We start from the raw sequence: 24,503 nt of genomic DNA, 5'->3' as shown, positions 1-24,503 counted from the left end.
CAATCAGATGAACCTGAAAAAGCATGAGGGTAAAACCTTTGCAATCGCATGGCTGGCTCACTCACTCTGCTTTTTTTTTTTTGTTTTGTTTTTTTGCCAAGCTGAGGGAACATGCTTGTGAAATACTCCAATTCGCCAGATTTTCCTCACTCTTTATGCATTGTCATATGTTACAGTCTTGGTTTAGCCCTGGTAGAAATTCAGCTTACTTAGTTGCTTCATTTTGGGGATAGGAGGCTGGCTTCTTCTCTTAATGATTTAAAATCTCACCAAGGTGCTCTGTTACGTTCTTCAGAGCGAGCTTGAAAAACAGACACAAACAGGACACACACTCACCATCAAGTATGGAAATAATTTGTCCATCCTTGTTATCTTTAGCTTTTGCCTTAAGATACTGATTGTTTTATTACTCTCTACTAGAACTTGGGAAAAATATACAAATACAATACAAGTCTAAAATTTCCCATGCTCCTCCTTTCAGCATCAGTCATGAGCAAATCAGTTTATTAGGGCATGTGCTTGTAGCTGCAGGGTAAATGTGTTTTGTCATGCAGGCTCACATGCTGGCTATTCTGAATAAATCCTGTTGGTGATGATAGTTTAATAGGTCGGTTTTTGAGCTCTCACACAGGTAGCAGTCAGACATCACTTAAGGGAATATAATATAGTTTGGAGTTGATTCATATTGATCTGTCTGTCTCAAGTCATGAAATAAATGTTAAGCTTCTAAGCCTCATTTCTCCTTTGTTCTGTCCTGAAAACAATATTGTGCTTAAAGCAAGGAAATTGAAGAGTCTCTGAAAAATTGACAGCTACCAGACAGCATGATTAAGTCACTAATCGGATTACCTGACTGTACAAATAAGGACTTAAAAGCTTCATTTATATCCTTATCTGAATCCTGTGGAGGTTACACTGTAGTGGTTGACACTGGCATTTGAATTGCTCTGCAATCATGAGTCAGACAGATCTGATTATGTTGGGCTTGGAGCTAATAAATATTGAAAAGTAGTTACTTATATAGAAGTGCAAGAAAGAAGTGCAAGAAATTCAGAACCCATTGAGTCTATACAGATACAAAATGAGAAAAATGATGTGAATAGATTGGATGAAGGGGGCAGGAACCCAACCAAACAGATTTTTTGCCTTACCATAAAGGAAAATCACCTGATTTTTATTTATTTATTTATTTATTTTTTTGTCTTTTTTATGTTTATTTAATATTGGCAGGGTTTCTTAATGCTTCACTTGTGCATAAAATGCATTTGTTGATCATATTGCCAGAAATATCAGTACATGTGTAGGCTTCTGTTAAGTAATGTAACATAGACTCATTGCTTTATGGTTCAGTCACACTTGTAAAAATAAGATGGCAATGATTGCAAGGTGATTGTAAGGTGATCGCACAGGTTGCCTGGTTGGAGGAAACCTGTCTCCAAACAGCTGTGGTGTGACTCACAGTGACTGCAGTCACACTCACAGATTAATGAATGTTTGCAGATAATTCAGGCTAAAAAGAAAAAAAATATATAATTACCTCCGCCAAGGAGGTTATGTTTTCGGTCGCGCTGGTTTGTTTGTCTGTTTGTCAGCAGGATTACTCCAAAAGGTATGAACGGATTTCGATGAAATTTTGTGGAGTGGTTGGAAATGACAAGAGGAAGAGTGATTAAATTTTGGTCACGATCACGATCTGGATCCAGGAATTTTTTTAAGGATTCTTCACTATTAGGGGGTTATTGTTGTCTGGGAAAGATGAAAGATTATTTCACAGTATTTAGTTACACGTATTACAGCGTCAGTGACCCTATGGCCTTGGCGGAGGTTTGCGGTCTCTGAGTGCTTCTAGTATTTATATATTATTTATATCAAATAGAATGTAAATGCAGACAGATTGACTCAGACTGATTGCAACATGTTTAGCAGTCTGCACCAATGAACACATCTCTTCTGCATAGTGTCTTTTTGCAATAGGGAACTCGGATCAACTGGTTGCATTCTGCATTTATTCCTATGTAAAAACAAAGTTGCTGAGTGCCATTGTTTAACAGTTAAATCACCATCCTGCAGCAACTACACCACTATTTGTATTATAAAATATAGATTGCATGTAATTGCCAATTTGACCTCATTCAATCACTAACTGATAGACTGACTCCGTGTTAAGGCTGGTTTATTGCCATCATTATGCACCAAAGTTGCTTTGAAGACTGCGACTGGTCGCAGACCTGGTCCCCATCTTCAAAGCAATCATTTCAAAGGCAACAAGATTGCAACACTGCACATGATTACAGTAGTTTTGGTCTCACGGCAGTCTCCAGCCAGTGTTTTCCCTAGTCCAACTGTAGCATTAACTATATATGCACCAGTCATTCTTGTTTTAAACCCCACCCCTGGCCCATTTTGATCTTGTTGAACCTGTGACAGTTGTTGCAGAGGTCATGTTACGCTATGGGTGACATAGCATTTACACCATAGCTGTAATGTAAATTTAAAGCGGTACTATACGGCAAGCTTTAATTTGCATCATAATCTGTTGCTGTTAACTTGAGGACACTTGAAAACTAACATTTGACTGGCAAGAAGGAGCAACACATGCGACTGAATTGGAACTCTCTGAATAAAATAAAAACTTGACACATTATAGATTTTTCTGGTTTCACATTAATGTTGTTGATAGTTTTCTGAAAACAGCGAAACACTGTACTTTTCTTGATCTGAAACAACTAAGAAGCATTCTAGTCAATGTTATGTAAGTGTCATTTATTGCCACTGGCTTTCTAAGCAGCTGTTTACTGTAAACAGACCTATATTTTGAGACATGTAAACAAACAAGCCCACTTTTTATCTTTTATGATGTTCAGTGTTGTGTTGAGTGTTGTTCCCTTTCACACCCAGAGCCTCACAGATCACATTAAATAATCACAGCCATCACACACAGAGTGGGAAATGAACATTGGTTTTACCAAAACAACGCCCTTCTCCTCTGTGTGCCTATAGGTCTACAAGTGTTTGTGTTTTTAGATGTGCCCAGTAAGAGTGTAACAGGAATTTGTGGCAGTTAAATGTAGAGACGGTTCCCGTATGCTAAAAGGGAGATATTTATAGTTGTTGTTTTTAAGGGGAAGCTAAAAGCTAGGTTCTTCTTTTTCCATTGCTGAATTAGAGCATGTCTGTTACGTCTTTGCTCAAGTTACTGAAGGTGAGAGACATTTTAAGTGTTTCATTCAGCAGTTACACTTTTCTAGAACACACATTTGGGGGAAACCCATTACTAGTCCACCGTGTCTTTGGAATGTCCAAAAATCCCATTTTCAGCAACATATTTACATAACCACTCTGGAGGTTTACTGCTACAGAACTGTTTACCAGTTCACCGCATCAACAACTAATTTGAATGATGAATCAAAGAGTACAATACTTGGTACAAATGACATCTGTGCCATTGTATAAAGTTTTCCAGTTGGTGTGAAGCAGAGCCGTAGGGATGACTGGATGGAGGCTGGTGGGGTCGGGCTTCCCCAGTCCACCTGCCAACACCTTTTGAGATGAGCAGCAGGATCAACCCGTTCACTTGTTCTGCCTCAGGGCTCTGTTGTTAAAAGCACTCTAGCTGACGGATAACAGCAATGAACAAAAGAAACAGGGCACTAATGGTGCGCTTGCCTCCTCCTTCTCATGTAAATGATGATCTGTCCATCTGGCTGTCAGTGATCAGTGGACCCTGACTGCTGCTCTTTTCATGGCAGGTTTTATTGCCAAGAGCAACTGTTGATTTTTTTTTTTTTTTTTTTTTTTTTTTTAATTTATTATTTTTTTTAAGTGGAATTTGCATGTAACCAATTAAGATAACTGCTCAATTCTTCTGCAAGGCTTCATTGATAATAAACAAACTGCAATAAAGTCTTCATTAAAAGATAAATTTTCAGACCTTTTAATGGATTTGTATTCAGTTTGGTAAACTAAAGTTGAGATTTTTATTATTTTGTTTACTTTTTAGCTTCTCAGTGAGACCATAATAACTTACTGTTCTCCTGCTCTGAAAATATTACTTTAGTTTGTATGTCCAATAAGCTCAGAGTGACGTTGGTTTGCTCCTTGTTCTAGAGTGCAAACCCCCTTTAGTCTTCCTACAGCTCTATTAGGCCCCTCTCAGACACGAGATATGAAACACTGCTGGCTTCATTCAGATGTGACCACAACAGTGAAAGAGAGAGCCATGGTGCATGAGGTGTAATGCATGCAGTTGGTGATTCTTTTTTTTATTATTATTATTAGACTTTTGTGTTCAAAGTGACATCTTCCCTTTTGTCTGTCTCTATGCTTTATCCGTCTTGGGTACCCCTTTCCTCTCTCAGTAACGGCAGAGAGAAGCTATGAAAGAAACTGTCCTGAGCATAAATGACTGCCAAATGCATTAGACTGGATTTTTATTATACTTTGATGGATGGATGTGATTTTCCTGTTCGCCTTGGGAATTCTAGCTCCAGTTTTATCTCATGCGATCTTCCCCAGTGGTCAGCCATAGGACCCTTACTGTTTAACTCTTAATGGTTTTTACTAGGTCAGCCTATCAAGAAAAATATTGTGTATATTATATATAGTATACTATAACATGTTGATACAGTTATATATCTGCCTGTCTTCAGATGATTTAAGCTAGACTGATACACTATCAGATTACATAAAGAGCACTGATAACTGGTTGATTTCCAGAGACCCGTCAGTAAAGTTTGTACAGAGAAACTTCACCCACAGGTGATCTGGTGTTAAAGTGCTGCTGTGTGTGTGCATGCATGTGTTAGATATAAGAGGAAGCATGGTCCTTCCCATTGTTGGTGGTTATAACCTTTTCAACTTCATAATCTCTGCAGTTTTTCAGCAGGAGAGAAGTCCGCAAAGGGTGGGAGAGTGTGTGTGTGTTTACACGCGTGCTCCTGAACATTTACTGTACCACATGCCTCAGACACTTGAGCAAGGGGAGAATAAACCCATCTCCTCGTTTCTATGGTAACACTCCATGTCTGCAGAATGGGTGTGATTCAGGCTTTCAAGGCTCAGGCAGCATGTGTACAAGAGCTCACACATACACAGTTGCACACGCGCACTGCACAATTAGTCCCCTGTTACAGCTCTGCCAGTAGCGGAACTTGTGCTTGGGTGGAGAGAAGGTGTGAGTGTTGGGAGGGCTACTTTAACAAAGAGTACTCCTGTGAGACCAAAACACAGCCGGCTTATAACCTTTCTACTGACAATGCTGAAACACAAACTTGCATATATACTGTAATGTGTATTGTTGCACGGCTTTTGCAGCTCTGCATGCAAACATCTGCCAGGTTGCTGGTGAATCTGCAAGATGTTCTCTCCGTTCTCAACAGACGCCCACTAAGCTTTAGATAATAGAGAAGACTCCTCATCTCAAAATTGTCGTGATTTTCTCTGTTTTCCAATATATATGCTCAGGTTTAGCTTAGGCTTCAGTTGAGGATGTCTGAGATAACCTATCAGAGGAAACCTCTCAATAGTAAGAGGGTGGAAGTTCAATATGTTTCTAAATATTCCCACTCTGTGTTCACATACTACACAATGCCACCAATTCTTTGTGTGCAGACAGAAAATATTGAAAGAGTAAATTTCAATCTTTAGGTGGATACATTTGCGGGGTGGGTGGGGTAGATAAGCTCCCATTTAACCTGCACCTCATTTTATCAGCCTGTCTAAATATCTCTGTGGGATGCAGGAGGAGCCAGTATTGAGAAGCTGTGGATCCTGATGGAATCAATAATACAGCAATATAGTGTCAGGAAAGGGGGATGGTGAGGTAAGGAAAGATGAGAAAAGAGGAGGAGCAGCAGCCCAGCCCTGCGTGCCTGGAGTGAAAAGTGATGGAATCAAAGCTGCAGCTCTTTTTCTTTCATTTCTCCCTCTATTTGCAATTTTCTCTATCTACCCCCCCCCCCCCCCCCCCCCCCCCCCCCCCAAAAAAAAAAAAAAAAAAAATCACACATGCCTCCTCACTGTCTGAATAATGCCTTTTTTAAGTTTAAATGATTGGCTATTCCACATCCCCCATGTGTGAAATGGAAATGATTAGAGATATGGAGTATTGGAGACTGTCATATTGACTTAGCCAAGGACATTTCTGCTGTCACAGCTACAGTAAAGCAGGGAAAGCTTTCCATTTGAAATTTTTGAGTGTGGTGTGTGTGTGTGTGTGTGTGTGTGTGTGTGTGTGTGTGCGTGTGCGCGCGCGCACACACACACACACTTGCATGCCTCACAGTGTTTGTAGCACATTGCTATGACATGCTCAGTGTGGTGGCTGGTCTCTCTCCTGCAATGTCCATCATGTTTTATGTATGTGAGCTAAGCCTTTGCCAGCTAATCCCAGACTCACATTAGGCTACTGTAGTTTAGTTTTGTTATTAGCCCCAAGCTAATCCACAAAGCATGTTATAACCCATGCCTATAACCTCCTTTGTCAGAACCCTATAGTTTGAGGTACTCTACACCACCTTGTGCACTCTGGGTAAGAGAGATGAAGCTGTGACCGTACCATGATGTGGCACGATGAACATCTACCACACATTTAGTCTGCGTCAATCCAGTAAAGCTACAGTCTATTTTCTAAAAGTTACAAAGTCAGATGCAGACTTCTTACTAAAGAGAAGATGTACTGTATGGTGTCCTGTTTTTTGTTTGTTTGTTTTCCATAAAAGCTCCAAACTAACACCCACACAGATCACAAGATCAAAGACTATAACATTTTGTTCAGTTTCAGTAGGGGAAGAACAGAAGGGAAAACTGTCCACAGTGTGGTTCATTCTTTTGTGAAGTCTTTAACAAAGCAGAAGAGGAAGTTGGTTGATGAATCAGTGAATGAATCAGTTGTGGAGCCAAATCACAACATAGGTCATGCAGGAGAGCATCAAACTACAATGCAGGTCATGCACTGATATAAATCCATTACTGTAAGCAGTTTTTTGCCAGAAAAACAAGACACACTCAATTAATATAGCCGCTATATTAATTGAGTGTGTCTTGTTTTTCATCAAGGTGTGTTATAGCACCTTGATGACGCTATATTATAGCATCATCAAGGTGCTATAACACAAGTTGTGCGGCACAGATTGGCATTGATGGAGCTGCATGGATCAGCTCTTCACGCATAGTGGATGACAGGTGAAAGAAATGCACACTAGCAAGAGAGATCCAAATCATAGTTAAACTCATTCACATACAGCAATGCTTGATTTGGTTTACTGTAATCAGAATTAGAGGACGTAAGAGGGCAGATAACAGCTGAACAAGTAAAACTATTAGAACATCTACCTGCTTCTTTATTCCATTTTATAACTTCTCCACTAATGATCAGTGGGATTAGGCTAATAAAATACAAAAACAATATAATGGTATCCTAGGTCCTTAAGCAAGATTGAACATTGTGCTTGTAATATCCTGGCAGACACCCTGAGATTTTGCAGGTGAAAATATATACTTGCAGCGTGATCACAAGTGTTAAACACTCTTGTCATTACTTTGTATGGGTGGCATGAAAAGAGTATGACAGAAAGCACAGCTTGACGTGTCTTGCTTGCAAAGCAAACACATGGTACCATGGAAGAGGACAGGTGTGGGTATGAATAGATGAGGGGCAGTGGTTAGCAGTGGGACAGGTGGTTGTGGGAAGAGAAGTGTGTGTTTGTCAATCTAAAGACCTAACTGGATCACTTATGTTCTTTTTTTTTTTTTTCCCTTTCCCTTGCAAAGGTTCAATTGGCACTATAAAAATCATGTTCTTCTGGTGGTGGTTTCTCATCAGAAAGGCCCAAGATGTTTTAAACTTGAGTCTGCTGTCCACAGCAGCAAAAGCTAAAGAATTATTCCCAGGATGAGCTTGTGGTACTCTATTAAACGGTAAAGGAGTCAGTCTTATGTGTTGCTCTGTGTGTGTGCTTATTCACTTTAAATAATACAGAAGAGATGATAAAGCTGGGCACCCAAAATGTCCTCAAATTTTAGACTGTGCCTCTAGGCGCTGTAGTTTCCTTTGATGCACATTTTGGCTTCTATCTTTGCCCTTTAAAGTCTGGTTAATTTTGCCCAAAGCGGCTGTCATGAGTTCTACGTGGTGAATTGGCTGTCAGGCACACCAAATGCCTCTCTGTGAGACACCAACTGTGGGTGTCTGAGATACACTGATTATTCTGTCTGACGCGTGTTGAGTCAATATGTGTCGGTCTTCAGATGTTACGGCCATTTGGACATATCGGCCTGGAACAGCCGGACATTAGTCATTGTTATTGTCAGTTCTATTTTATCATTATCAGTGTTGTATTTCCCATCACCGTATTTGTTTATTGCTAACTATGCATTTGTAAAATGCTGTAACATTTATTGCTATTTACCAAAACACATGAAGATATAATTTCTGAAAATTTATGTTGGCCTGTCTGGAAATTGCTTTAGAATTACACGATAACTCATCTTCCTCCTCTCAGACACCAGTGTATACAGAGAGAGAGAGAGAGAGAGCAGCTAGGGTCACTGCTCTTATCACCGCTGGGATGAAACCATAGCAACAACGCTTCAGACCTAATAACCACTGCTGCCCATTACTGTGACCCCTACCCTCTCCTTTACCCCAGCTTCTAGATGATTCTCTCTGTGCATATATCTTAGTCAAATCATTTTTTTTTTTTTGAAAATGTAGTGATGATTTAAAGTGAGTCTGTGATTGAAATCACAAAATATTCAACATAAATATTTTAGGAACATCATGAATTGATTCATTTGAAGTATTAATGATCTTTCTGCAGGTTCATGTCTTCTAGTTAGATTTTGTTAAAGGCTTCCTTTCTTGGCTTATGATGGAACTAAACAGGGGGAAAAGATAATTGTTTATCGTTATTATCTTGGTTTTGTTCATGTTAATGCTCTAACAGTTCTCCAAAGCCACAATTTTATATCAGTTTTTCTTTATCAGGAGTTTCTTCATAAACTCTTTATAGCCTCCTTTACTCTGATATATTTCTAGTCCACTCATTTCCTGAACAGTCTCTAAACACAGGCATTAACAGCTCCACATGGGTATCACAGTGCATAAAGGTGGAACTGCTGTTATTTGTATCCTGATTTCTGTGTCTTTTAGAATTGTTGCACCCTTAAACATTGGAAAGCAAAATCATAAATATAATTAATTGCTCAGCCCACGCATCTTGTTGCAGCATCTTTCAGTCTGTTCAGTTATCTGTTTAAAACCAGATGTGAGAGATGCACTGAACATCTGTCACCTCATCCTCTACATGTTCCTGTGCAAACCGGTGGTTTTCTCTCTGAAAACCAAACAGCTGACAAAGGTTGTCAGAGCTTCTCCTACTGCTGCAAGGGTCTGATAAGGAGGACGGAGCTGAAATTGTGTTTGCACCTTACTGAATAAATTTCACTTGACATGGAAAAATATTGGCCCATGCATGTTCCTCAAACTGCAGTTATGTGTACAAACAGCTATATGGAAATTGGAGAAGCTGCATCGTGATTTTGAAGGAAATATTGAATGGAAAAAAATATACCGATTTGACATGAGGAGGAGCGAGAAAACATTTAGAAATTTCTAGTTTGTGTACATAATATAATATATAATATTGGCTATACCATTGTAATTATGGTCACCCTTCTTAAAGAAGCTTATTCAGAAAAGGGAACCTCTTAGTGAAAAAGAAAACATGGCAAAAAGCTATGGTTTGTAACACCTGTTATTTTATTCTTGCAGTACTTTCTAATGTATAGTGAATGATGAAGTTATACAATGGATACAGTTAATTCAGTTAATTCTCCATCAACCTAGCTGGTTGATTATTTTGGAAATGTTTCAAAGCAGCAACAGACATGGTTCTATTTTTAGCCAGTCAAACCCACCAAGTGATGTCAGATTTCCTGCCCCCCCTCCATTTTTTTTAACTTCCACATGAGGTTATGGAGTCTGTATAGAGCAGTTAATTACTGTATGAGCAGAGCTTCTACAAAAACCCTTACTTAAATTAGCCTTGTTGTCATGACTTCAGCAGTGCACTGCACAGAAAATTGTTGGGTCAAATGAGTTCAAGTTGCTCTCTGCTATCAGGTAAATATTCTATTCCTTTTCATCATACTGCAATACTGGTTTGGACTTAGTTCATACTGCTCTAAAAGTTTAGACTTTCATTTATTGTGTTTTTTTTTTTTTTTTTTTTTTTTTGGTGCATGTGTCATATCTGCAAAGCTACAAAGCCCATGTCAAAAGTAATTGTCTACCAGAGAAAACACTACTCATGAAGTATCTGAAAGACCTTGTTGGGGTCTGGCCTTTTCTTTTTTGTTTGTCTGTATCACCAGGTAATACATTCATATAATGACCCCAAGAAGAGAACAAGCATCCTACAGTCCAACATTATTTTTATACAGTAGCTTAAGCTGCACCTACCTATGAGTCTTCAAGCATGTCTGGCATCTGACCTAAAAATGGGTCATTTTTATCCTGCTGGCAGCATCATGATACCCTAAGATCTGATATAGATAAGAACCTTCAGGAGCCAAAGATAAACCTATGTGCCAATTCTAGGAGTTGGTGGACAAACACAGACAGATTTCATGTATTATAGTAACATTCCCACAACAACACCAGGAAAATACTCAGTGTTGATGTGTTGCATGGCTATTGTGTCTATAATTACATGCCCAGAGACCAGAGCTATGTTGAAATTTTAACAAAACTGGTCGATCAGAAATTGAGGAAACTTTAAGACAAATTTGAAACCGGTAAACAAGGACTGAGTGTGGGTTTGTTTGTTTCCATGTTGCCTTTTTTGCTGCAGTGCAGCCTAGTCACGGCGTTTCTTACTGACATTTCATAATAATGTCCACAATGCAAGTCTTTGAAATGGAAACTTTGTGGATTGTGTGAGTAAAAAAGTATTGTTAAGGACCCCTAAAATAAAATTCATATGGCCTTCTTAATGGGTGGAGGGACACGCATATAATGATTAGGTGCCCTATGATGAGTAATTTGTTGTACTCTGTATTCTGTTTGTATACTGTTGCCACACCCTTAATTTGACTAAAATTAAAACATCAACACCATTATTGTGAGTTTGTGCATATGCACACATTGGTGCACGTATCTACCAGTGTCATTTGTAGTTTGTGTTTCATTTTGGCTATGATGATTGACATGTGAATGGAGGGGGCGTAAACCACACCAGCCATTTAACCCATATACACACCACTGCTACTCGCATCACCTCACACAGTACCAGTACAGTGACCACCAGTGCACAAAATCTCACTGTTATCCAGTGTATAACAACAGTACTGCTGATTTTTGTTACCTCTCCCAGTCTGTAACTCTCTTAAAAACTTAATAAATTATGCTTAGTCTGATTGTGTTTCCTTGGAAGAATGTTAGTCTGTTATTGATATTGCGTACTGGCTTTCACACTGTCAAATCTCTGGTGATCGTAGTTGTACTGTTTCACTTATTGCTGTGTTTTGCCAAAACATTATTTCCAAAACATGTCTTGGATGGTAGTATGCTCAAAGGCTGCTGAAGCGTTTTTTTTTTTTTTTTTTTTTTTGTTCAATACTCAAGAACTTTGCAAATTAAATTATCTGGGCTTTATTTAGGATTGTGTCACTTCAATTTCTTTTCCAAAATTATTTTTAAAACAAAAATATTTGACATTGCACTCCCTTTCTGAACAGTTTATCATTTCTTTGTGTGGCAGGAGTGTCTCCAGCAGCTGGTGATGATGCCTTTACCAAATGTCCTGATACTGGGCCGGAACCCCCTCTCTGGTAAGTGCCAGCATACTAAACAGTACAGCATCATTATACAGACTGGCAGATTGACCTGTGCTGTGCCGGTTTTTATTTTACTCTAGCTGAGTGACATCAGCAGTAAGTGTGTTGCAGGGAGTTCACTAAGAGGACATTCAACATTGTAGAGCTCCCACAACTTCATCAGAATGCAAATTTAATCCTGTTAAAATTAGCCGATGCTTTGATGTTTCAGATGTATTTCTTTCTGTTTGCTGCCTTATTTTTTTTATTTCTTTTTTGGCCCAATAACGAGCTGCTGACCATCATTCATAACCTGTCTAAACTCATATTTTATCTTTCATTTTCTTTTGTTGATTTTTATTGTTGCAGTGATGTGAAATTGACCAATTTCAGGTTTCAAAATCATTCTGCAGCTCTTTGCTCAGGAAGAGTTAGCTTGTACATGTAGTTTTCACCACAAGGAAGTCGCCCAAGGCCACATCTGTAGAGTTCTATTATCCAAAGTGCTAAATTCATTTTACCATTTGGCATCAAAGCCTTTGACCTGGTGCACCCAGCCGTGCAATTTGATATGTCTTAGCAGCCTTAAAAGCAACAGTAGTGCAGAGTCAAGTGTTTGAATGGCATGAAAATATTTTTGTGTAGCTTAATCTGTGCAGCCCCAAATGCCAGCTGTTACTTCAATATGAACTTGAGAAAACTGCTGAGGAGACTGTTACTAGGATTATGGTATACTGGTTGCAGAAATAGGTTTGCATGAATAAAAGGAGAACTATGTGATGTTTGTCAGCCAGTGTAGATCAGTAGAACCATTGTAAGGTCATTGGATTGGTTGCTCTACACTGGGAAAACAGTGTCCACACAAAGGGTTAGAGCTTTTCTGTACATGTCTGCAACACCAATCATCAGCTCTTCAGGGTATATTGTTTCCAGGTTCAGGTCACAAATCTTGCTGAAAGATATCTCTACCCATTTAAGTCCCTGTCCCTCCCCCAGCTGCCTTATCATACTTTCACTTTCAGCTGTTTCTGTTATTTTTGGTTTTTCATCACTTTTCAGCGGTCACAGTTACCTTTTTAATTCTCATATGCCCCTACTAGCATGAAAGGAAAATAAACCAACAATAAGAGGCTGCAGATATTCCATACACATCTGTGTGTATGGAATATCTGCACCATATTTCATAACTCTTTGAATTTTTTTTTTTTTTTTAATCCCTGTCTACTGTTAGTTCGAATATGTCACTGCCATTTTCACAGCACTTTTAAAGTCTTTCAAATATACAGGCTCACACAGCAGCCTTACAAAGAACTGAAGGAAATATTAAGTGGATACTGAGGTTGACCTACCCTAAGGTGGAGTGAAGCTTCATGCAGTGGGGCTAGACCAAGCAGAAAGACTTCATTCCTCAAGGACTCTTTTCCTCTTTACCCTCTAGCTCATCAGATAATCAGTTAGCAAGGCAGCAGCCAGTCAGACCAGCACTGGCTGTGGAGTCTGGTTTAGTGACTGCCACCTGAAAGTCATTGGCCATGTGGCTTTTATTATTCTCCCATTAGGGGGCAGGGGACAGCTCTGTATGTGTGAGTGCATGCATGTGTGTTTTGTGGCTGGGGGAGGGGTGTCTTCACAACAGTGAACAGTGGGAATGCACTGTAGTACCCCCCCACCCTCCACCCCAAGGCTCTGCTTTAACCCTAGCTCCCCTTGCATAAACATGCACAGTTATATGTACAAACACTCTCTTGTGCATGCAAGTAGTGTCTATCTGTCAGGATGGTTATGTCAGAACAAATGTACAGAGTCCCTCCTTTGTTTAGTCTGGCTGAAAGTCTGAGAATTATCATCAGTGATGTGTTGACTAATGTGTAACTACTTTGCTTTACTTAAGTAATTTGAGTGGGGTTATAGTTGTTTACAAAATGCACACCAACAACTATATGCCAGTGCACCAAAACAACAAATCCTCTCTTTTCATCACTCCTACTGATGGAAAACACTGCACACTGACTGCAGCCTAAAGTAAATTTGATGGTGTTTAGACCAATTTCGAAGGGAAAGTTCACCATGAGGAGGGATCACTGGAGTGTTTTTCAACCATTTCTAAGCCCTGAAGTATTCATCCATCAAGCTAGAATCATTTGCCAGTAGCATATTTTCAGAGTAAGTCATATCAGTCATAGTGCTTTGGAAGTCATTGTATAGGATAACTCAGAATTTGTTTTGGTGAAGCTGAAAAAATCTTAATTTGTGGAGACGTGTGTTTGCCTCTGTTTGCATCACCCACTGTGAATTTCTGTGAATTTCTCATCTTTGCAAAGACTTGAAATGTAACAGTGCCATGTGAGAACTTTGCTTCACCTTTGGTCTGAACATCACCTGCAAAAACGCCTTTCGAATTTAAATATTTATTTTATGAATAAATACGCTTTAGCACGTGGATGACACTGATCAAAACTTGCTTTTGATTATGTTCATGATAAAGAGCAACAACAGGAAAGATGACTGCCTGCTACTGAAATAAAATGAAAATGCGTAAAATTGAGAAAAAGCGCTGCCTGTTTTTAACCACGTTGTGGTTACTTGTGCCTCCTATAAACAGAGTAGATGGAGAGGAAACCAGTGTTGGGTTAGCTTTGAAAGCTGGGAGATTGATGGATGTTAATGTAACTGAGTAGTCTGCCTGAGTAAAATCTGTGTGCAGGAAATGCTAGATAAAGCACAAATGCTCTAAAATGATCTGTAAGGTTCAGCTAGCAGCTCTGCCCTGTCCTCTGCTCTGCTCCAGTGAGATGGGTTGAATACACTCTGGCATCTTGTCAAAGCAATATCACATTGCGTGTACCAGCATTATCACTGATATGCACGTCATTGGGTCCTGACAGAGATTGCATGTACAGGGAAGTACACAGTTTTTTTTTTTTTTTTTTTTTCTCATAATTCACTCACATCCTCCCACACAGACTGTAGTGGCATTACAGGAAGAAGGGTTGGTCACCATCCTTCTGACCTCTTGTTTCCTGCCTGGAGGATAAAACTAGGAGGAGGGAAAGGGGATGAAAAAGGAAGCCTTGATGAGTGTGCTCAGACTCAAAAGGTGCAGATCATCTATAACAATGTTAAAGGAAGGAAGGAAAGATGGGTGGATGTGTGTTGCAGAGAATAAATAGGTGGAGGAAGTGAGTGATAGAGGAATAAAAGATGGGGCTAGCTAGCAGAAAGAAGGGTACCTCTTTGCTGCTGTTGCTGCTGGAGGGAGATTTCTTTTCTATTTTCAACTTTGCCTCTTTGCCTTCCTCCTGCTCTCTGTCTCTTTTGGTTTCTCTCGTTCTATTTTCTTCCCTTGTGTTTGTGTTGCTTGTGCTCTGTGGTGCTTTCCCTCTTTTGTCTCTCTTCCTTTCATCTCTACCTCTCACCGTTTCTCTCTCTCTCTCTCTGATGGTATAAATTATTTATCCTATGAGGCCCCTTATCTTTCCTTGGTTGCTTCAGTAGATTTGCTGAGCTTAAATCCATTCCCTGACTAGAATACATTCCTATGGCTCTAATAGACTATTGTTAAGCCCCGTAGCTCTGAGAATTTGTGTTTTATCTACCGTCACCCTCCTAGGCCCAAATTCACTCATTTTCTTTACACGCTTCATATCGAATGTGCTGATGATGAATTCTTACTTTTTTTTTCTTTTCCTTTTCAGTGTTGAGAGACTGACTAAGCACTCTTCAATATTCACTCTTAAAACAGAGCACAAGTCCTTGGTCGATTTTAGTACTTTCTAGAAACTATTATTTAGAATTAAGAAATGTATTAAGTAATGAATTATAAGTAATGGAAATTGTGTTTTTTTTTTCAAAAACTGATGGGAAACATGCTATGACATGTCTTCAGTTGATCTTTTCCAAAAAGTGTCTCAGTTAAAACCATGAGGTCATGCCATGTCTGGGTATATGCACAGTGGATTTGTGAAAACTTAGTGCTGTTCACATGGAAAGTGTGGATATGGATAGAGAGAGATAGATAGAGATATATATATATATATATATATATATATAGAGAGAGAGAGAGAGATAGAGATATATAGAGAGATAGAGAGAGATATATATATATATATAGAGAGAGAGAGAGAGATATATCTATAGATAGATATCAGGTAACAACATAGGTTAAGGTTTGAAATTCTCTCTCTCTATCTATATATATCTATCTATATATATCTATCTATCTATATCTATCTATATATCTATATAGATGTATAGATATAGATATATATCTATATCTATATATATATAGATATAGAAATTCTCTCTATAGATATACTTGAAATTCTCTCTCTCTATCTATCTATCTATATATATCTATCTATATATATCTATCTATATATATCTATCTATAGATATATATCTATAGATATATATCTATATCTATATATATAGATAGAGAGAGAGAGAGAATTTCAAACCTTAACCTATGTTGTTACTTTAAAAACACCTGACCTTGTTATCCCAAAGCCATTATGTTGTTATGACCGTTATTTTCGCTCTCTCTTGATTTCCAAACCTCAGTAGCTTGCAGTGCAACGTTCTCTTTATTTGATTTGTCTCTTTGATTGATTCGTCCAGCTGTGGTGTTTGACCCAAAAGGCTAGAAAGTTTCCCTCTGAGCTGTCAACAAGCTGCCTTTTCGTGCGCTGTAGTTCAGCTCAAATTCACTTACAACAGGATTTCCATATAATGACTGAAACATTTAAAAATCCATCAGCCTAAAATCCCATAATCTAAAGCTATTTTTCTACACACAGATTCTGTAAATGTTGCGACAATCAGGTCAGAACACAAGATATGTTTTCACTGTTTGAAATACTCCAGTCAGTTTAGACAAGGATGCTGAGGTAGAGTCTTCTAGAGGCAGGATCCATAGTGAACACTTGCTAGCACAGAATACACCAGAATATTTTCACGCAGTGAAAATCGGCACAGAGGGCCACCACACAGATGGAGACCTTTTAATGTCCGGCCTGACACACTTGCATTCTCGCTTGTCTGATAATTTCTAATAAAGATAAGATAGAGAAAAGTTTCAGTTCACAGAGATCAGCTCAGCAGCAGGTTTCTCTTCAAATTTCTGTTAATTTGTTCCTAAAATTGACTCTGGCTTGGACCTAGAGTGCAGTAGTAATTCTCATGAGTATAGTATTGGTATTCCATTTAAAATATAATTTAACCTGTTACGTTATGGTCACTTGGAGGTTTTGTGCTACTCAAGAAGACATTGACTTGTGTGCCTCTGACTCAAGTGATGAATGAAGCATAACTGATTTGTGTAGAGGAATCTGTAAAATAGATGTTTGCAATGGGAGTCTGTTTTGCTATTCCAAAGCAAGAACAGTGTCTTGCTCTCTAAAAGCTCTTTCACATCCAAAGCAGCATGTGCTGAACCACTAGGTCGAACAAATGGCCCAAAATTTGTGCTGTGTTGGCTGCTGTGCTCTGCCTGTACCATGTTTGTTTGGGTTTTTTTGCAGCTGCTTATGGTGTTTGTGTGTATTATATGCGCCCGCTGCCTGTCATTCTGCGTTTCTATTGGTTTTGCAAATGTATGTCGCAATACGCCACAGAATGGTTTCAGAGGTGCTGCATTGTCAAAATGTGAAACGCCCTTAAGTTGTTGCTTTCCAAGTTTTTCTTTTTTCCTTCATTTTCTATTCAGTACTTCATGAAGAGTTCTTTCAATACTCTTTCCGTACTTATTCATCTCATTCTAATCTTCTTTTTTAATTTTTTAAAATTTATTTGGAAAGTCCCACGAAGATTAAAGTCGTCGATGAAAACTGTCATTGTGTATGCCTGCTGTTTAGCTGCTCATGCTGTGATGTCTGGCCCTAAAACAGACCACCCTACATAGAAAACGTGCTGTCACTAATCTGGATTTATTATCGTTTTTAGCAGGACAGTGTTAGCACTTGCTACCCGCCCCCCTCACCCCGCCTCCTGGGCCGCAGGATGAGCTGGCTTATCACACACCCACCCACCCCCGATTAAGAAATGGGGAAACGCACAGTCTTAGAACAGAGAGACACAGATGCACCCAACTAGCATTTACTATGCCACTCAGTGTATGACGCACACACAAACACAAACATGCACCACCTGGTCTGCTGTTGTTCAGCCCCAGATATCACAGATGAGCTCAGGCCTGTTGAGCAGGCAAGCAGCTGTTTGTGGGTTTCAGCAGTTTCTGACACTATGTCCTGACATGTGGAAGAATACTGGGTGTTCACCCTGTCAGCCCACTGCACTGTGGAAAATATCCTGCCACTGTAACTAGAGGAAGGATTTTATAAGGGGAAACTGGAACAACCCAAGAATTTAAGCTTATTGGAAGTACATGTGGGAAAGGATTTATTTCTGCCTTAAAACAAGGTGAAGCTGGTGTTTTAACCTGAACCTACTACATCTAGATTTTTACAAGAAATCTGACTGCGAGAAACTCTGTCTGCCAAGGACACACAAGCTATAACCAAGATAATTTTATAACCAATTGGGAAAAAAAAATTAAAGTTTGTCCAGCTTGATTGTGAATTAGTTATTGGCATACGTCATGTAATCAATCTGAGCTTGTGGTGGTGAAGTGGCTGAGGTAAATCTTCCACAACAACAACTTCTTAATAAGCCACAAAATCTGATTAAACACAAAGCCAGATGAGTCACAACTGTAACAAGCCACATGATAACAAATTATCTTTGTTTGGTTTTGACAGGAAGTTTGTTTGGGTTTTTAATGCAGACATATTTCAAGTGATTCACTTAGAGTCATAATAATCTGTTGGCGTTATGTGTTTTCCTTCAGAGCAAGGTCTAGAAGAGATGAAGAAACTGTTACTGCTGCTACTGGGCTGTGCTGTCCAGGTAAGAACTCTCTGTAGTCCACCTTAACACTTCACACATGTGCATGTAAATTCAGGTTTCATGCTGCAGGAACCAAAATAGATGGAATTTTTATTTTTGTTAGTGGTTATACTATTATAATTTAATTCAAAATCCACAAATCTAATCTAGAGGTCTGTTTAGTTCAGCTTCCCTTGATTTACTGTCATTTGTTCCCTTTGAATGAATTAGCTTTAACTCTATTATACAGCTAATGCTGTGTCATGAATGACAATGCAGATCTTTTTCCTGTCTTATGACAAAGCCTACATTCAGCCCTTACTCACTGCATGTCAGACAAAGCCAGTGACCTTTCACCAACTCTGTTGTTTTACCCAAATGACACTGTACCTGTGTCCATGCACTTAACTCCAACTTGATAATGAGCCTTCTAAAAGGCTGCATTAAAACACAATTATGCCTAGTTACTAATCAGGATTACTATGCTGTAAAACTGAAAATCCATCCTTCCATCCTCTTCAACTTGTCCCATTCACAAGCCTATCCCAGGTGTCACAGAGAAATTACATCCCCTGTAAATTGTCTTCTGTCTGATTTAAAAGAGAGACTTTCATTAGAAGTTTTAATTACAATCAGTAAATAAATTGCAGCTCCTGTTTACATTGTTGTCCTGCTAACTGACTCTTGACCACCCCAAATGAGCCCCATCAGATGTGTAATGTCTCAAATGTCATGCTCTACTTCTCTCTGTTGAAGATTTAGAGATTTAACTTTTACCTGTCACCTCCTCTCTGTTTACAGTGTGAGAAAAAGGAAGAGTATATTGAGCGTATCCAGATTTTGGACTTTGACACCAAAGCTTCCATAGCATCCCACATCCAAGAGGTATTTTTCCTCCACAGCAAATAAAACAGAGAAAATTTTAATATTTTGCTTCGTACCTTTCACCCGGAGTTCACTGTTACACTGTTACTGTTGCAGTGAGTTTTGAAATTTAGACTAAAAGTTTACTGACAACATGGTGGTGGTCATTTTAGGTGACTCATAACCAGGAAAATGTAGTGGACCTGCAGTGGTTGGAAAGTGGGGAAATGCCTCCAGAGGATTTGGACGGTCTCTCCAGAAACCTGGCTTTCCACCTCAAGCGTCTGGTGGATGAAAGGGACACGCAGCTGGAGGTAATGACATACTGTATACTGTGTACGTGTGTGAATATACAGTTATTGAGAGTCATTAGCAAAATTACAAAGTACAATAAACGGTGCAGAGCAAAGTACAAAGAAGTGTAGAAATGTAGTTAGTTCTTAAAATTCTCTCTATGCTGTTGGGGGAGATTTGGTGATAAATGTCATTTTCTAGCAGGCTTGCGTGGATTTTTTTTTTTTTTTAATGTTACCACACGAGAGAAACCTCAGGAAGGAAGGGTTGAAACTGTTAACTGTCTCATGGATGGAGGGTGTGTGTTTGACTTCGACTGTGTGCGTCATTGAGTTTCCAACCCATGGGGTGCAGATCCCAATGACAGATACAGCCGATTTTTTTGTGTGTGTGTCTGCGTGTGTGTCTGCGTGTGTGTGTGTGTGTGTGTGTGTGTGTGTGTGTGTGTGTGTGTGTGTGTGTTATTAAATGTGTTTCGGGGGTTCTAATAGCCTCCAGATTATCACTGTAGTCCAGCCGCTTTCAATTAAAATCCCATTTCCTTTAGGGGCAGTAGATCAAACTGGGCTGTATGTGGGACTGTGTGCACTTTTTATTCTGTTGCCTCCGTTCTAGTGTTTGGGTGATGGGAGTGCTTCCGTTGAATCAATGGATTTCCTATTCTCTTCGCTTTTCCCTCTTAACATTTACATAACACCTCACCTGTCTCTGTTTTCTTGCTCCCATCCAGACTATAGTAGAGCTTACCCAGGAGAGAGACTGTGTGCAGCTCTCTCCACTGGCTCCCTGTCCAACCCAGTCTCCCAGTGATTCTCCCAGCATGAGGAGGACAGAAAGCCGACAGCACCTCTCTGTGGAGTTGGCTGACGCCAAGGCCAAGATCAGACGCCTTCGGCAGGAACTGTGAGTGCAACAGCCTTATTAGCTTTTTAAATAATTATCTAAATTAGGCATAGGGAACAGAAAAAAAGAAGCTAGAAATAAACAGATCTTAGTGGGTATGACTATTTCAAATTAAGTTCAAAAACTTCACACAAGAAAAGTCCTCAAAAAAGACAACACACGCTTGTGCTAATTTTGTTTGCTGCTGTTGCTGTGTTTTTGTCACCAATGTCATCTGAACTGGGTAGATAAAATATAGCATAGTCATCAAGGCCATTATTTGTATGTGATGAGTTTCTCCTCGATCAACAATCAGCTTCATGCTGAGGTAAGAATACAGTTTATCAAGATATTTATCCAAAGAGTCCAGCAGTCTGTTTCCTCTCAGCCTACGTATTAACTGGATGAGCCTTTGCTGCTGTTATGATCCACACACAAAAGTAAACCCACTCTCTCAAACCTTAAAGAGGCCTTTTAAATTTGGTCTATGAATAATGGAGCTTCCTTTTTAAAGTGCTGTTATCGCCCACTAGACAAAGGCTTAATGGCCAACATGGATCAGTTAGAACAGAAAGGGGGACCATCTGATGTGTTTGCTTTGCACTTCAAGAGGAAGTATTTCAGTGTTGCACAAACTAACTTTACTGGTATCTACCTTAACAGATTTGCTCGCTCCAAAAAGGTTTTGGATTTTTCTTAGAGGACGATCACCAGGACTCAAGCAGTTTTGTTCATGTAGGGTTTAATTTAGTCAAGCAAACCTTAGTTTTCTTTATCAAATTGCATGAAATAACAGGCGTCTAATACACAGTGTAATGCAGACTCAGCACTTTGTGCTTAGTTTTGTGGTCAACCTCAAAGGCCCATTTTGAGTCAGAAAAAAATCCAGAGAACTGCTCAAATTTGTAGAAAGAAATTATGTTAAATCTGCCAGTTAAAGCTTAATTTACATGTATATAAGTCCATAACAAAGGCACACATTGCAGGATTATTAGTGCAGTGTGAGCTATTGTCCATATTCTTTTTGAAATGTCAAATATCTTTCATTTAGCAAGTAATTTCACAGATTTGAAATCGGGAGATGAGTGACACGAGTAACTAGTTGAGTAGACAGTTAAATATTGCTGCCCAAGCTCGTCAACATCGCAAATACTAGATGGGTAAACAAAAAACTCAGAATATTCACATTGTGGTAATGTTTAATGCAGGCTAAGAGGTTATGCAGTTACCCGCCACTAGCTGGGACTGCAAATCAGAAGTCAGCAGGACCCAGTTCCTGGTCTCTTAGATATACTGTAAGGCAATATTTACCTCATGGATTAGTCTGTTGCTCAGTTTTAACTGTTGAATGTTTCCTAACTTTTAGCCTGACTCCTGTTTAAGGGTTAAAGTTGTAAATTAGTCTCCAGGAACATGCCTGATTTGGACCAATCATTCAGTCTCTGCACTTAGAAGCATAGATTGGTTTGTTTCCTTTGTTTAAAAGAATTGGCTTGTAACTAAAGGATTAAATTATGGTGGTTCAACCACTGACTGCAACTCAGATTGAAGTGCAGGTCAGCCTCTGCTTGGTCACATAAAAGCAACTAATTCATCTTAGTTCTTGTGCTGAAATGGTCCAGCATCAATCACTGTAAATGTTTCTCTTACACTTCCATGACCTACATTTGTGGTGTCTTCAGTCAACTTGAATAGGGGTACAACACAACAAGAACAAGGTTTATTTTGTTTATTGGTTGCCATAGTATTGCTTACTTTGCTGCTATGTCTGTAATAGAAAGGTTGTTGTCATGTGATGAGCTGGGACAAGGAACAAAAAGGCCCGTCTGTCAATTCTGATGTAGTCTGGTCACATGATTGCTGTGCCGTCTTTAAGGCAGAGCAAGATTGTTTGTTGTGTCTGTGGATCCAGGCACATGCACAGACAGTGTCTCTGCATATAAATGCGAGTGTGTTTGTGTGTGTCTGCTTTGTAGCCTTTTGTCTGAAGAGACCAGGTCAGAGCTGGGGGGTATGTTTCAGTGTTTCCACAGTGGTCTGTTTTGTTAATGTTTCTGTTAAAAGCTGCATGTTGTCTCAGACCCACTGACCTTATTTCTGTGAAACATATTTAGTCATATTGAGGGCTGATGTAAAACATATATTTTGCTTCCATTTAATCTGGCACAAAAATCTAATTAATTTTATTTTAATATAGAGGTATTATACCTTCACCTAGGTATAAATTTGGACTCATCAAGAATCCTATAGATGGAAAATGTGTTTTCATTGCTTTTGAGATCTGAAATATAACATGCATTTACTAAAAAGCACAAACCAACAAAAACTGGAAAATTTTCAAGGGTTTAATCATTGTAAAGTGACAAATAGAAATTTTAGTAAAACTAATATTGAGGGTTTTTTTTGTACTGTATGTAATTGCAGATGTATAACTGGTGTCCTAGCTTTTCATTTTAAAGCTGTATTTGTGTTGAAAATGCTTTTTGTTTGCTCTTAAGAAAGAGGAAGTTTGACCAAGATTTATGGCTATGAGCAGCAGATGGAGGACATTTAGATTTAGGAATAAAGGTTTCTTTGTTTCTTGGATTTTTGAATATGGCAACACACACAACTGTTTGTGTCTGTGCATGCAAAGCGTGCTCAACCATCAGAATAAGCACCAGAGCCAGCTGCATTCATAATATGAGCCCAAAGCTAATCTCTTTGGCTGTAGTGGACAGGTGTTTGCAATTTGGGCAGAGGGTTAACTGATGAAACAAAAACAGAAATGGGTTTAAAAAAAAAAAAACCCAACCTGTTTAAATCTAGACTAGCATCTAATGTGAACTTTGGGAGAAAGAATGAGAGACCCTGAAGAGAAGGATGCTTTCCTTATTCAGGTGGACCCCAAGACTCCAGAGAGCTGTAATCAAATAGGCCATCAAATGCTCAGTAGAGCGGGTTCATGCAAACAGTGTCTCAGGAATGTAGTCGTTTCCCTTCAAAGCTACCCTCCATTGAAGGAGCCTGGAGAATTTGCAACACACAGACAGCAAATGTCAGGCTGCCCTACTTCACTGTCATTTAAATAAATGTTACAGAAGAGTGTTAGATAGTAGACAGACCCAGCTGTTGAAGGGGAAAGTTATAAATTTTGTGGTTTGCATCACAGCCAGATGTAGAATTTTATCTTAATCTCTTTTGTTTTTTTTGTCTCCAAAGTGAATCGGGAGGTTTAGTCTTAATATTTACTTATGCAGACTCCTGAAGTAGTCACTGGGAGCTATCTGTTTTAGGATTATTCTCTTTGGGGTGTTAAGCAAAATATGGTGTCAAGCAGAATAGGTTTCCTTATTAGTCACCAAATTTAGGGTAAGACACAGGAAAGACATTGAGTCCTGAGGTACAGCTCATACACACCAGGCACACACCTGGATGCTTCTGTACTGATCACAGCACAACTGAAAATATAATTTTGGGTTATCCTTCCCTTTCTCATGGACACAATATAGCAAGAATGCCTGAAGGAATTTCCTAAAATGTGAGTCATCCATTTGGACTGAATAATGAACTGATTCAGATTACTCACGGTACCAGATGTCACACAGATATCTAAATGGCATAAAATGATGAGCAAAAAAACTCTGTGTCAGTGCTGATTGCAAAGAAGCTTCTACAGCAAAAGCAACTGATGCTTGAATTTGAACATAATTAGTACCTGAAACAGAATTAACTTTCAAATAGCTGATTGTTTTAAGAGTTTAGCTGCTGAAACTCAGAGTTTA

The 24,503-nt window shown here is 39.1% G+C and overlaps 1 protein-coding gene across 5 annotated transcripts in view; it reads left to right on the top strand.

Moving 5' to 3' along the window:
• Window positions 1-24,503, top strand: part of ccdc88ab (coiled-coil domain containing 88Ab) — a 67,545-nt gene that overhangs the window by 16,481 nt on the left and 26,561 nt on the right. For all 5 annotated transcript variants that reach the window (XM_030747815.1, XM_030747816.1, XM_030747814.1 and 2 more), the window contains exons 4-8: window positions 11,763-11,832; window positions 18,662-18,720; window positions 19,501-19,584; window positions 19,737-19,877; window positions 20,588-20,760. In XM_030747815.1, coding sequence (XP_030603675.1) covers window positions 11,763-11,832; window positions 18,662-18,720; window positions 19,501-19,584; window positions 19,737-19,877; window positions 20,588-20,760 — 527 coding nt within the window. The remainder of the gene's footprint in view (window positions 1-11,762; window positions 11,833-18,661; window positions 18,721-19,500; window positions 19,585-19,736; window positions 19,878-20,587; window positions 20,761-24,503) is intronic.

Source organism: Archocentrus centrarchus, chromosome 15 (assembly GCF_007364275.1).
Source record: "Archocentrus centrarchus isolate MPI-CPG fArcCen1 chromosome 15, fArcCen1, whole genome shotgun sequence".
In the NCBI taxonomy this organism is placed as follows: Eukaryota; Metazoa; Chordata; class Actinopteri; order Cichliformes; family Cichlidae; genus Archocentrus; species Archocentrus centrarchus.
This window is presented reverse-complemented; position numbering and strand designations above follow the sequence as displayed.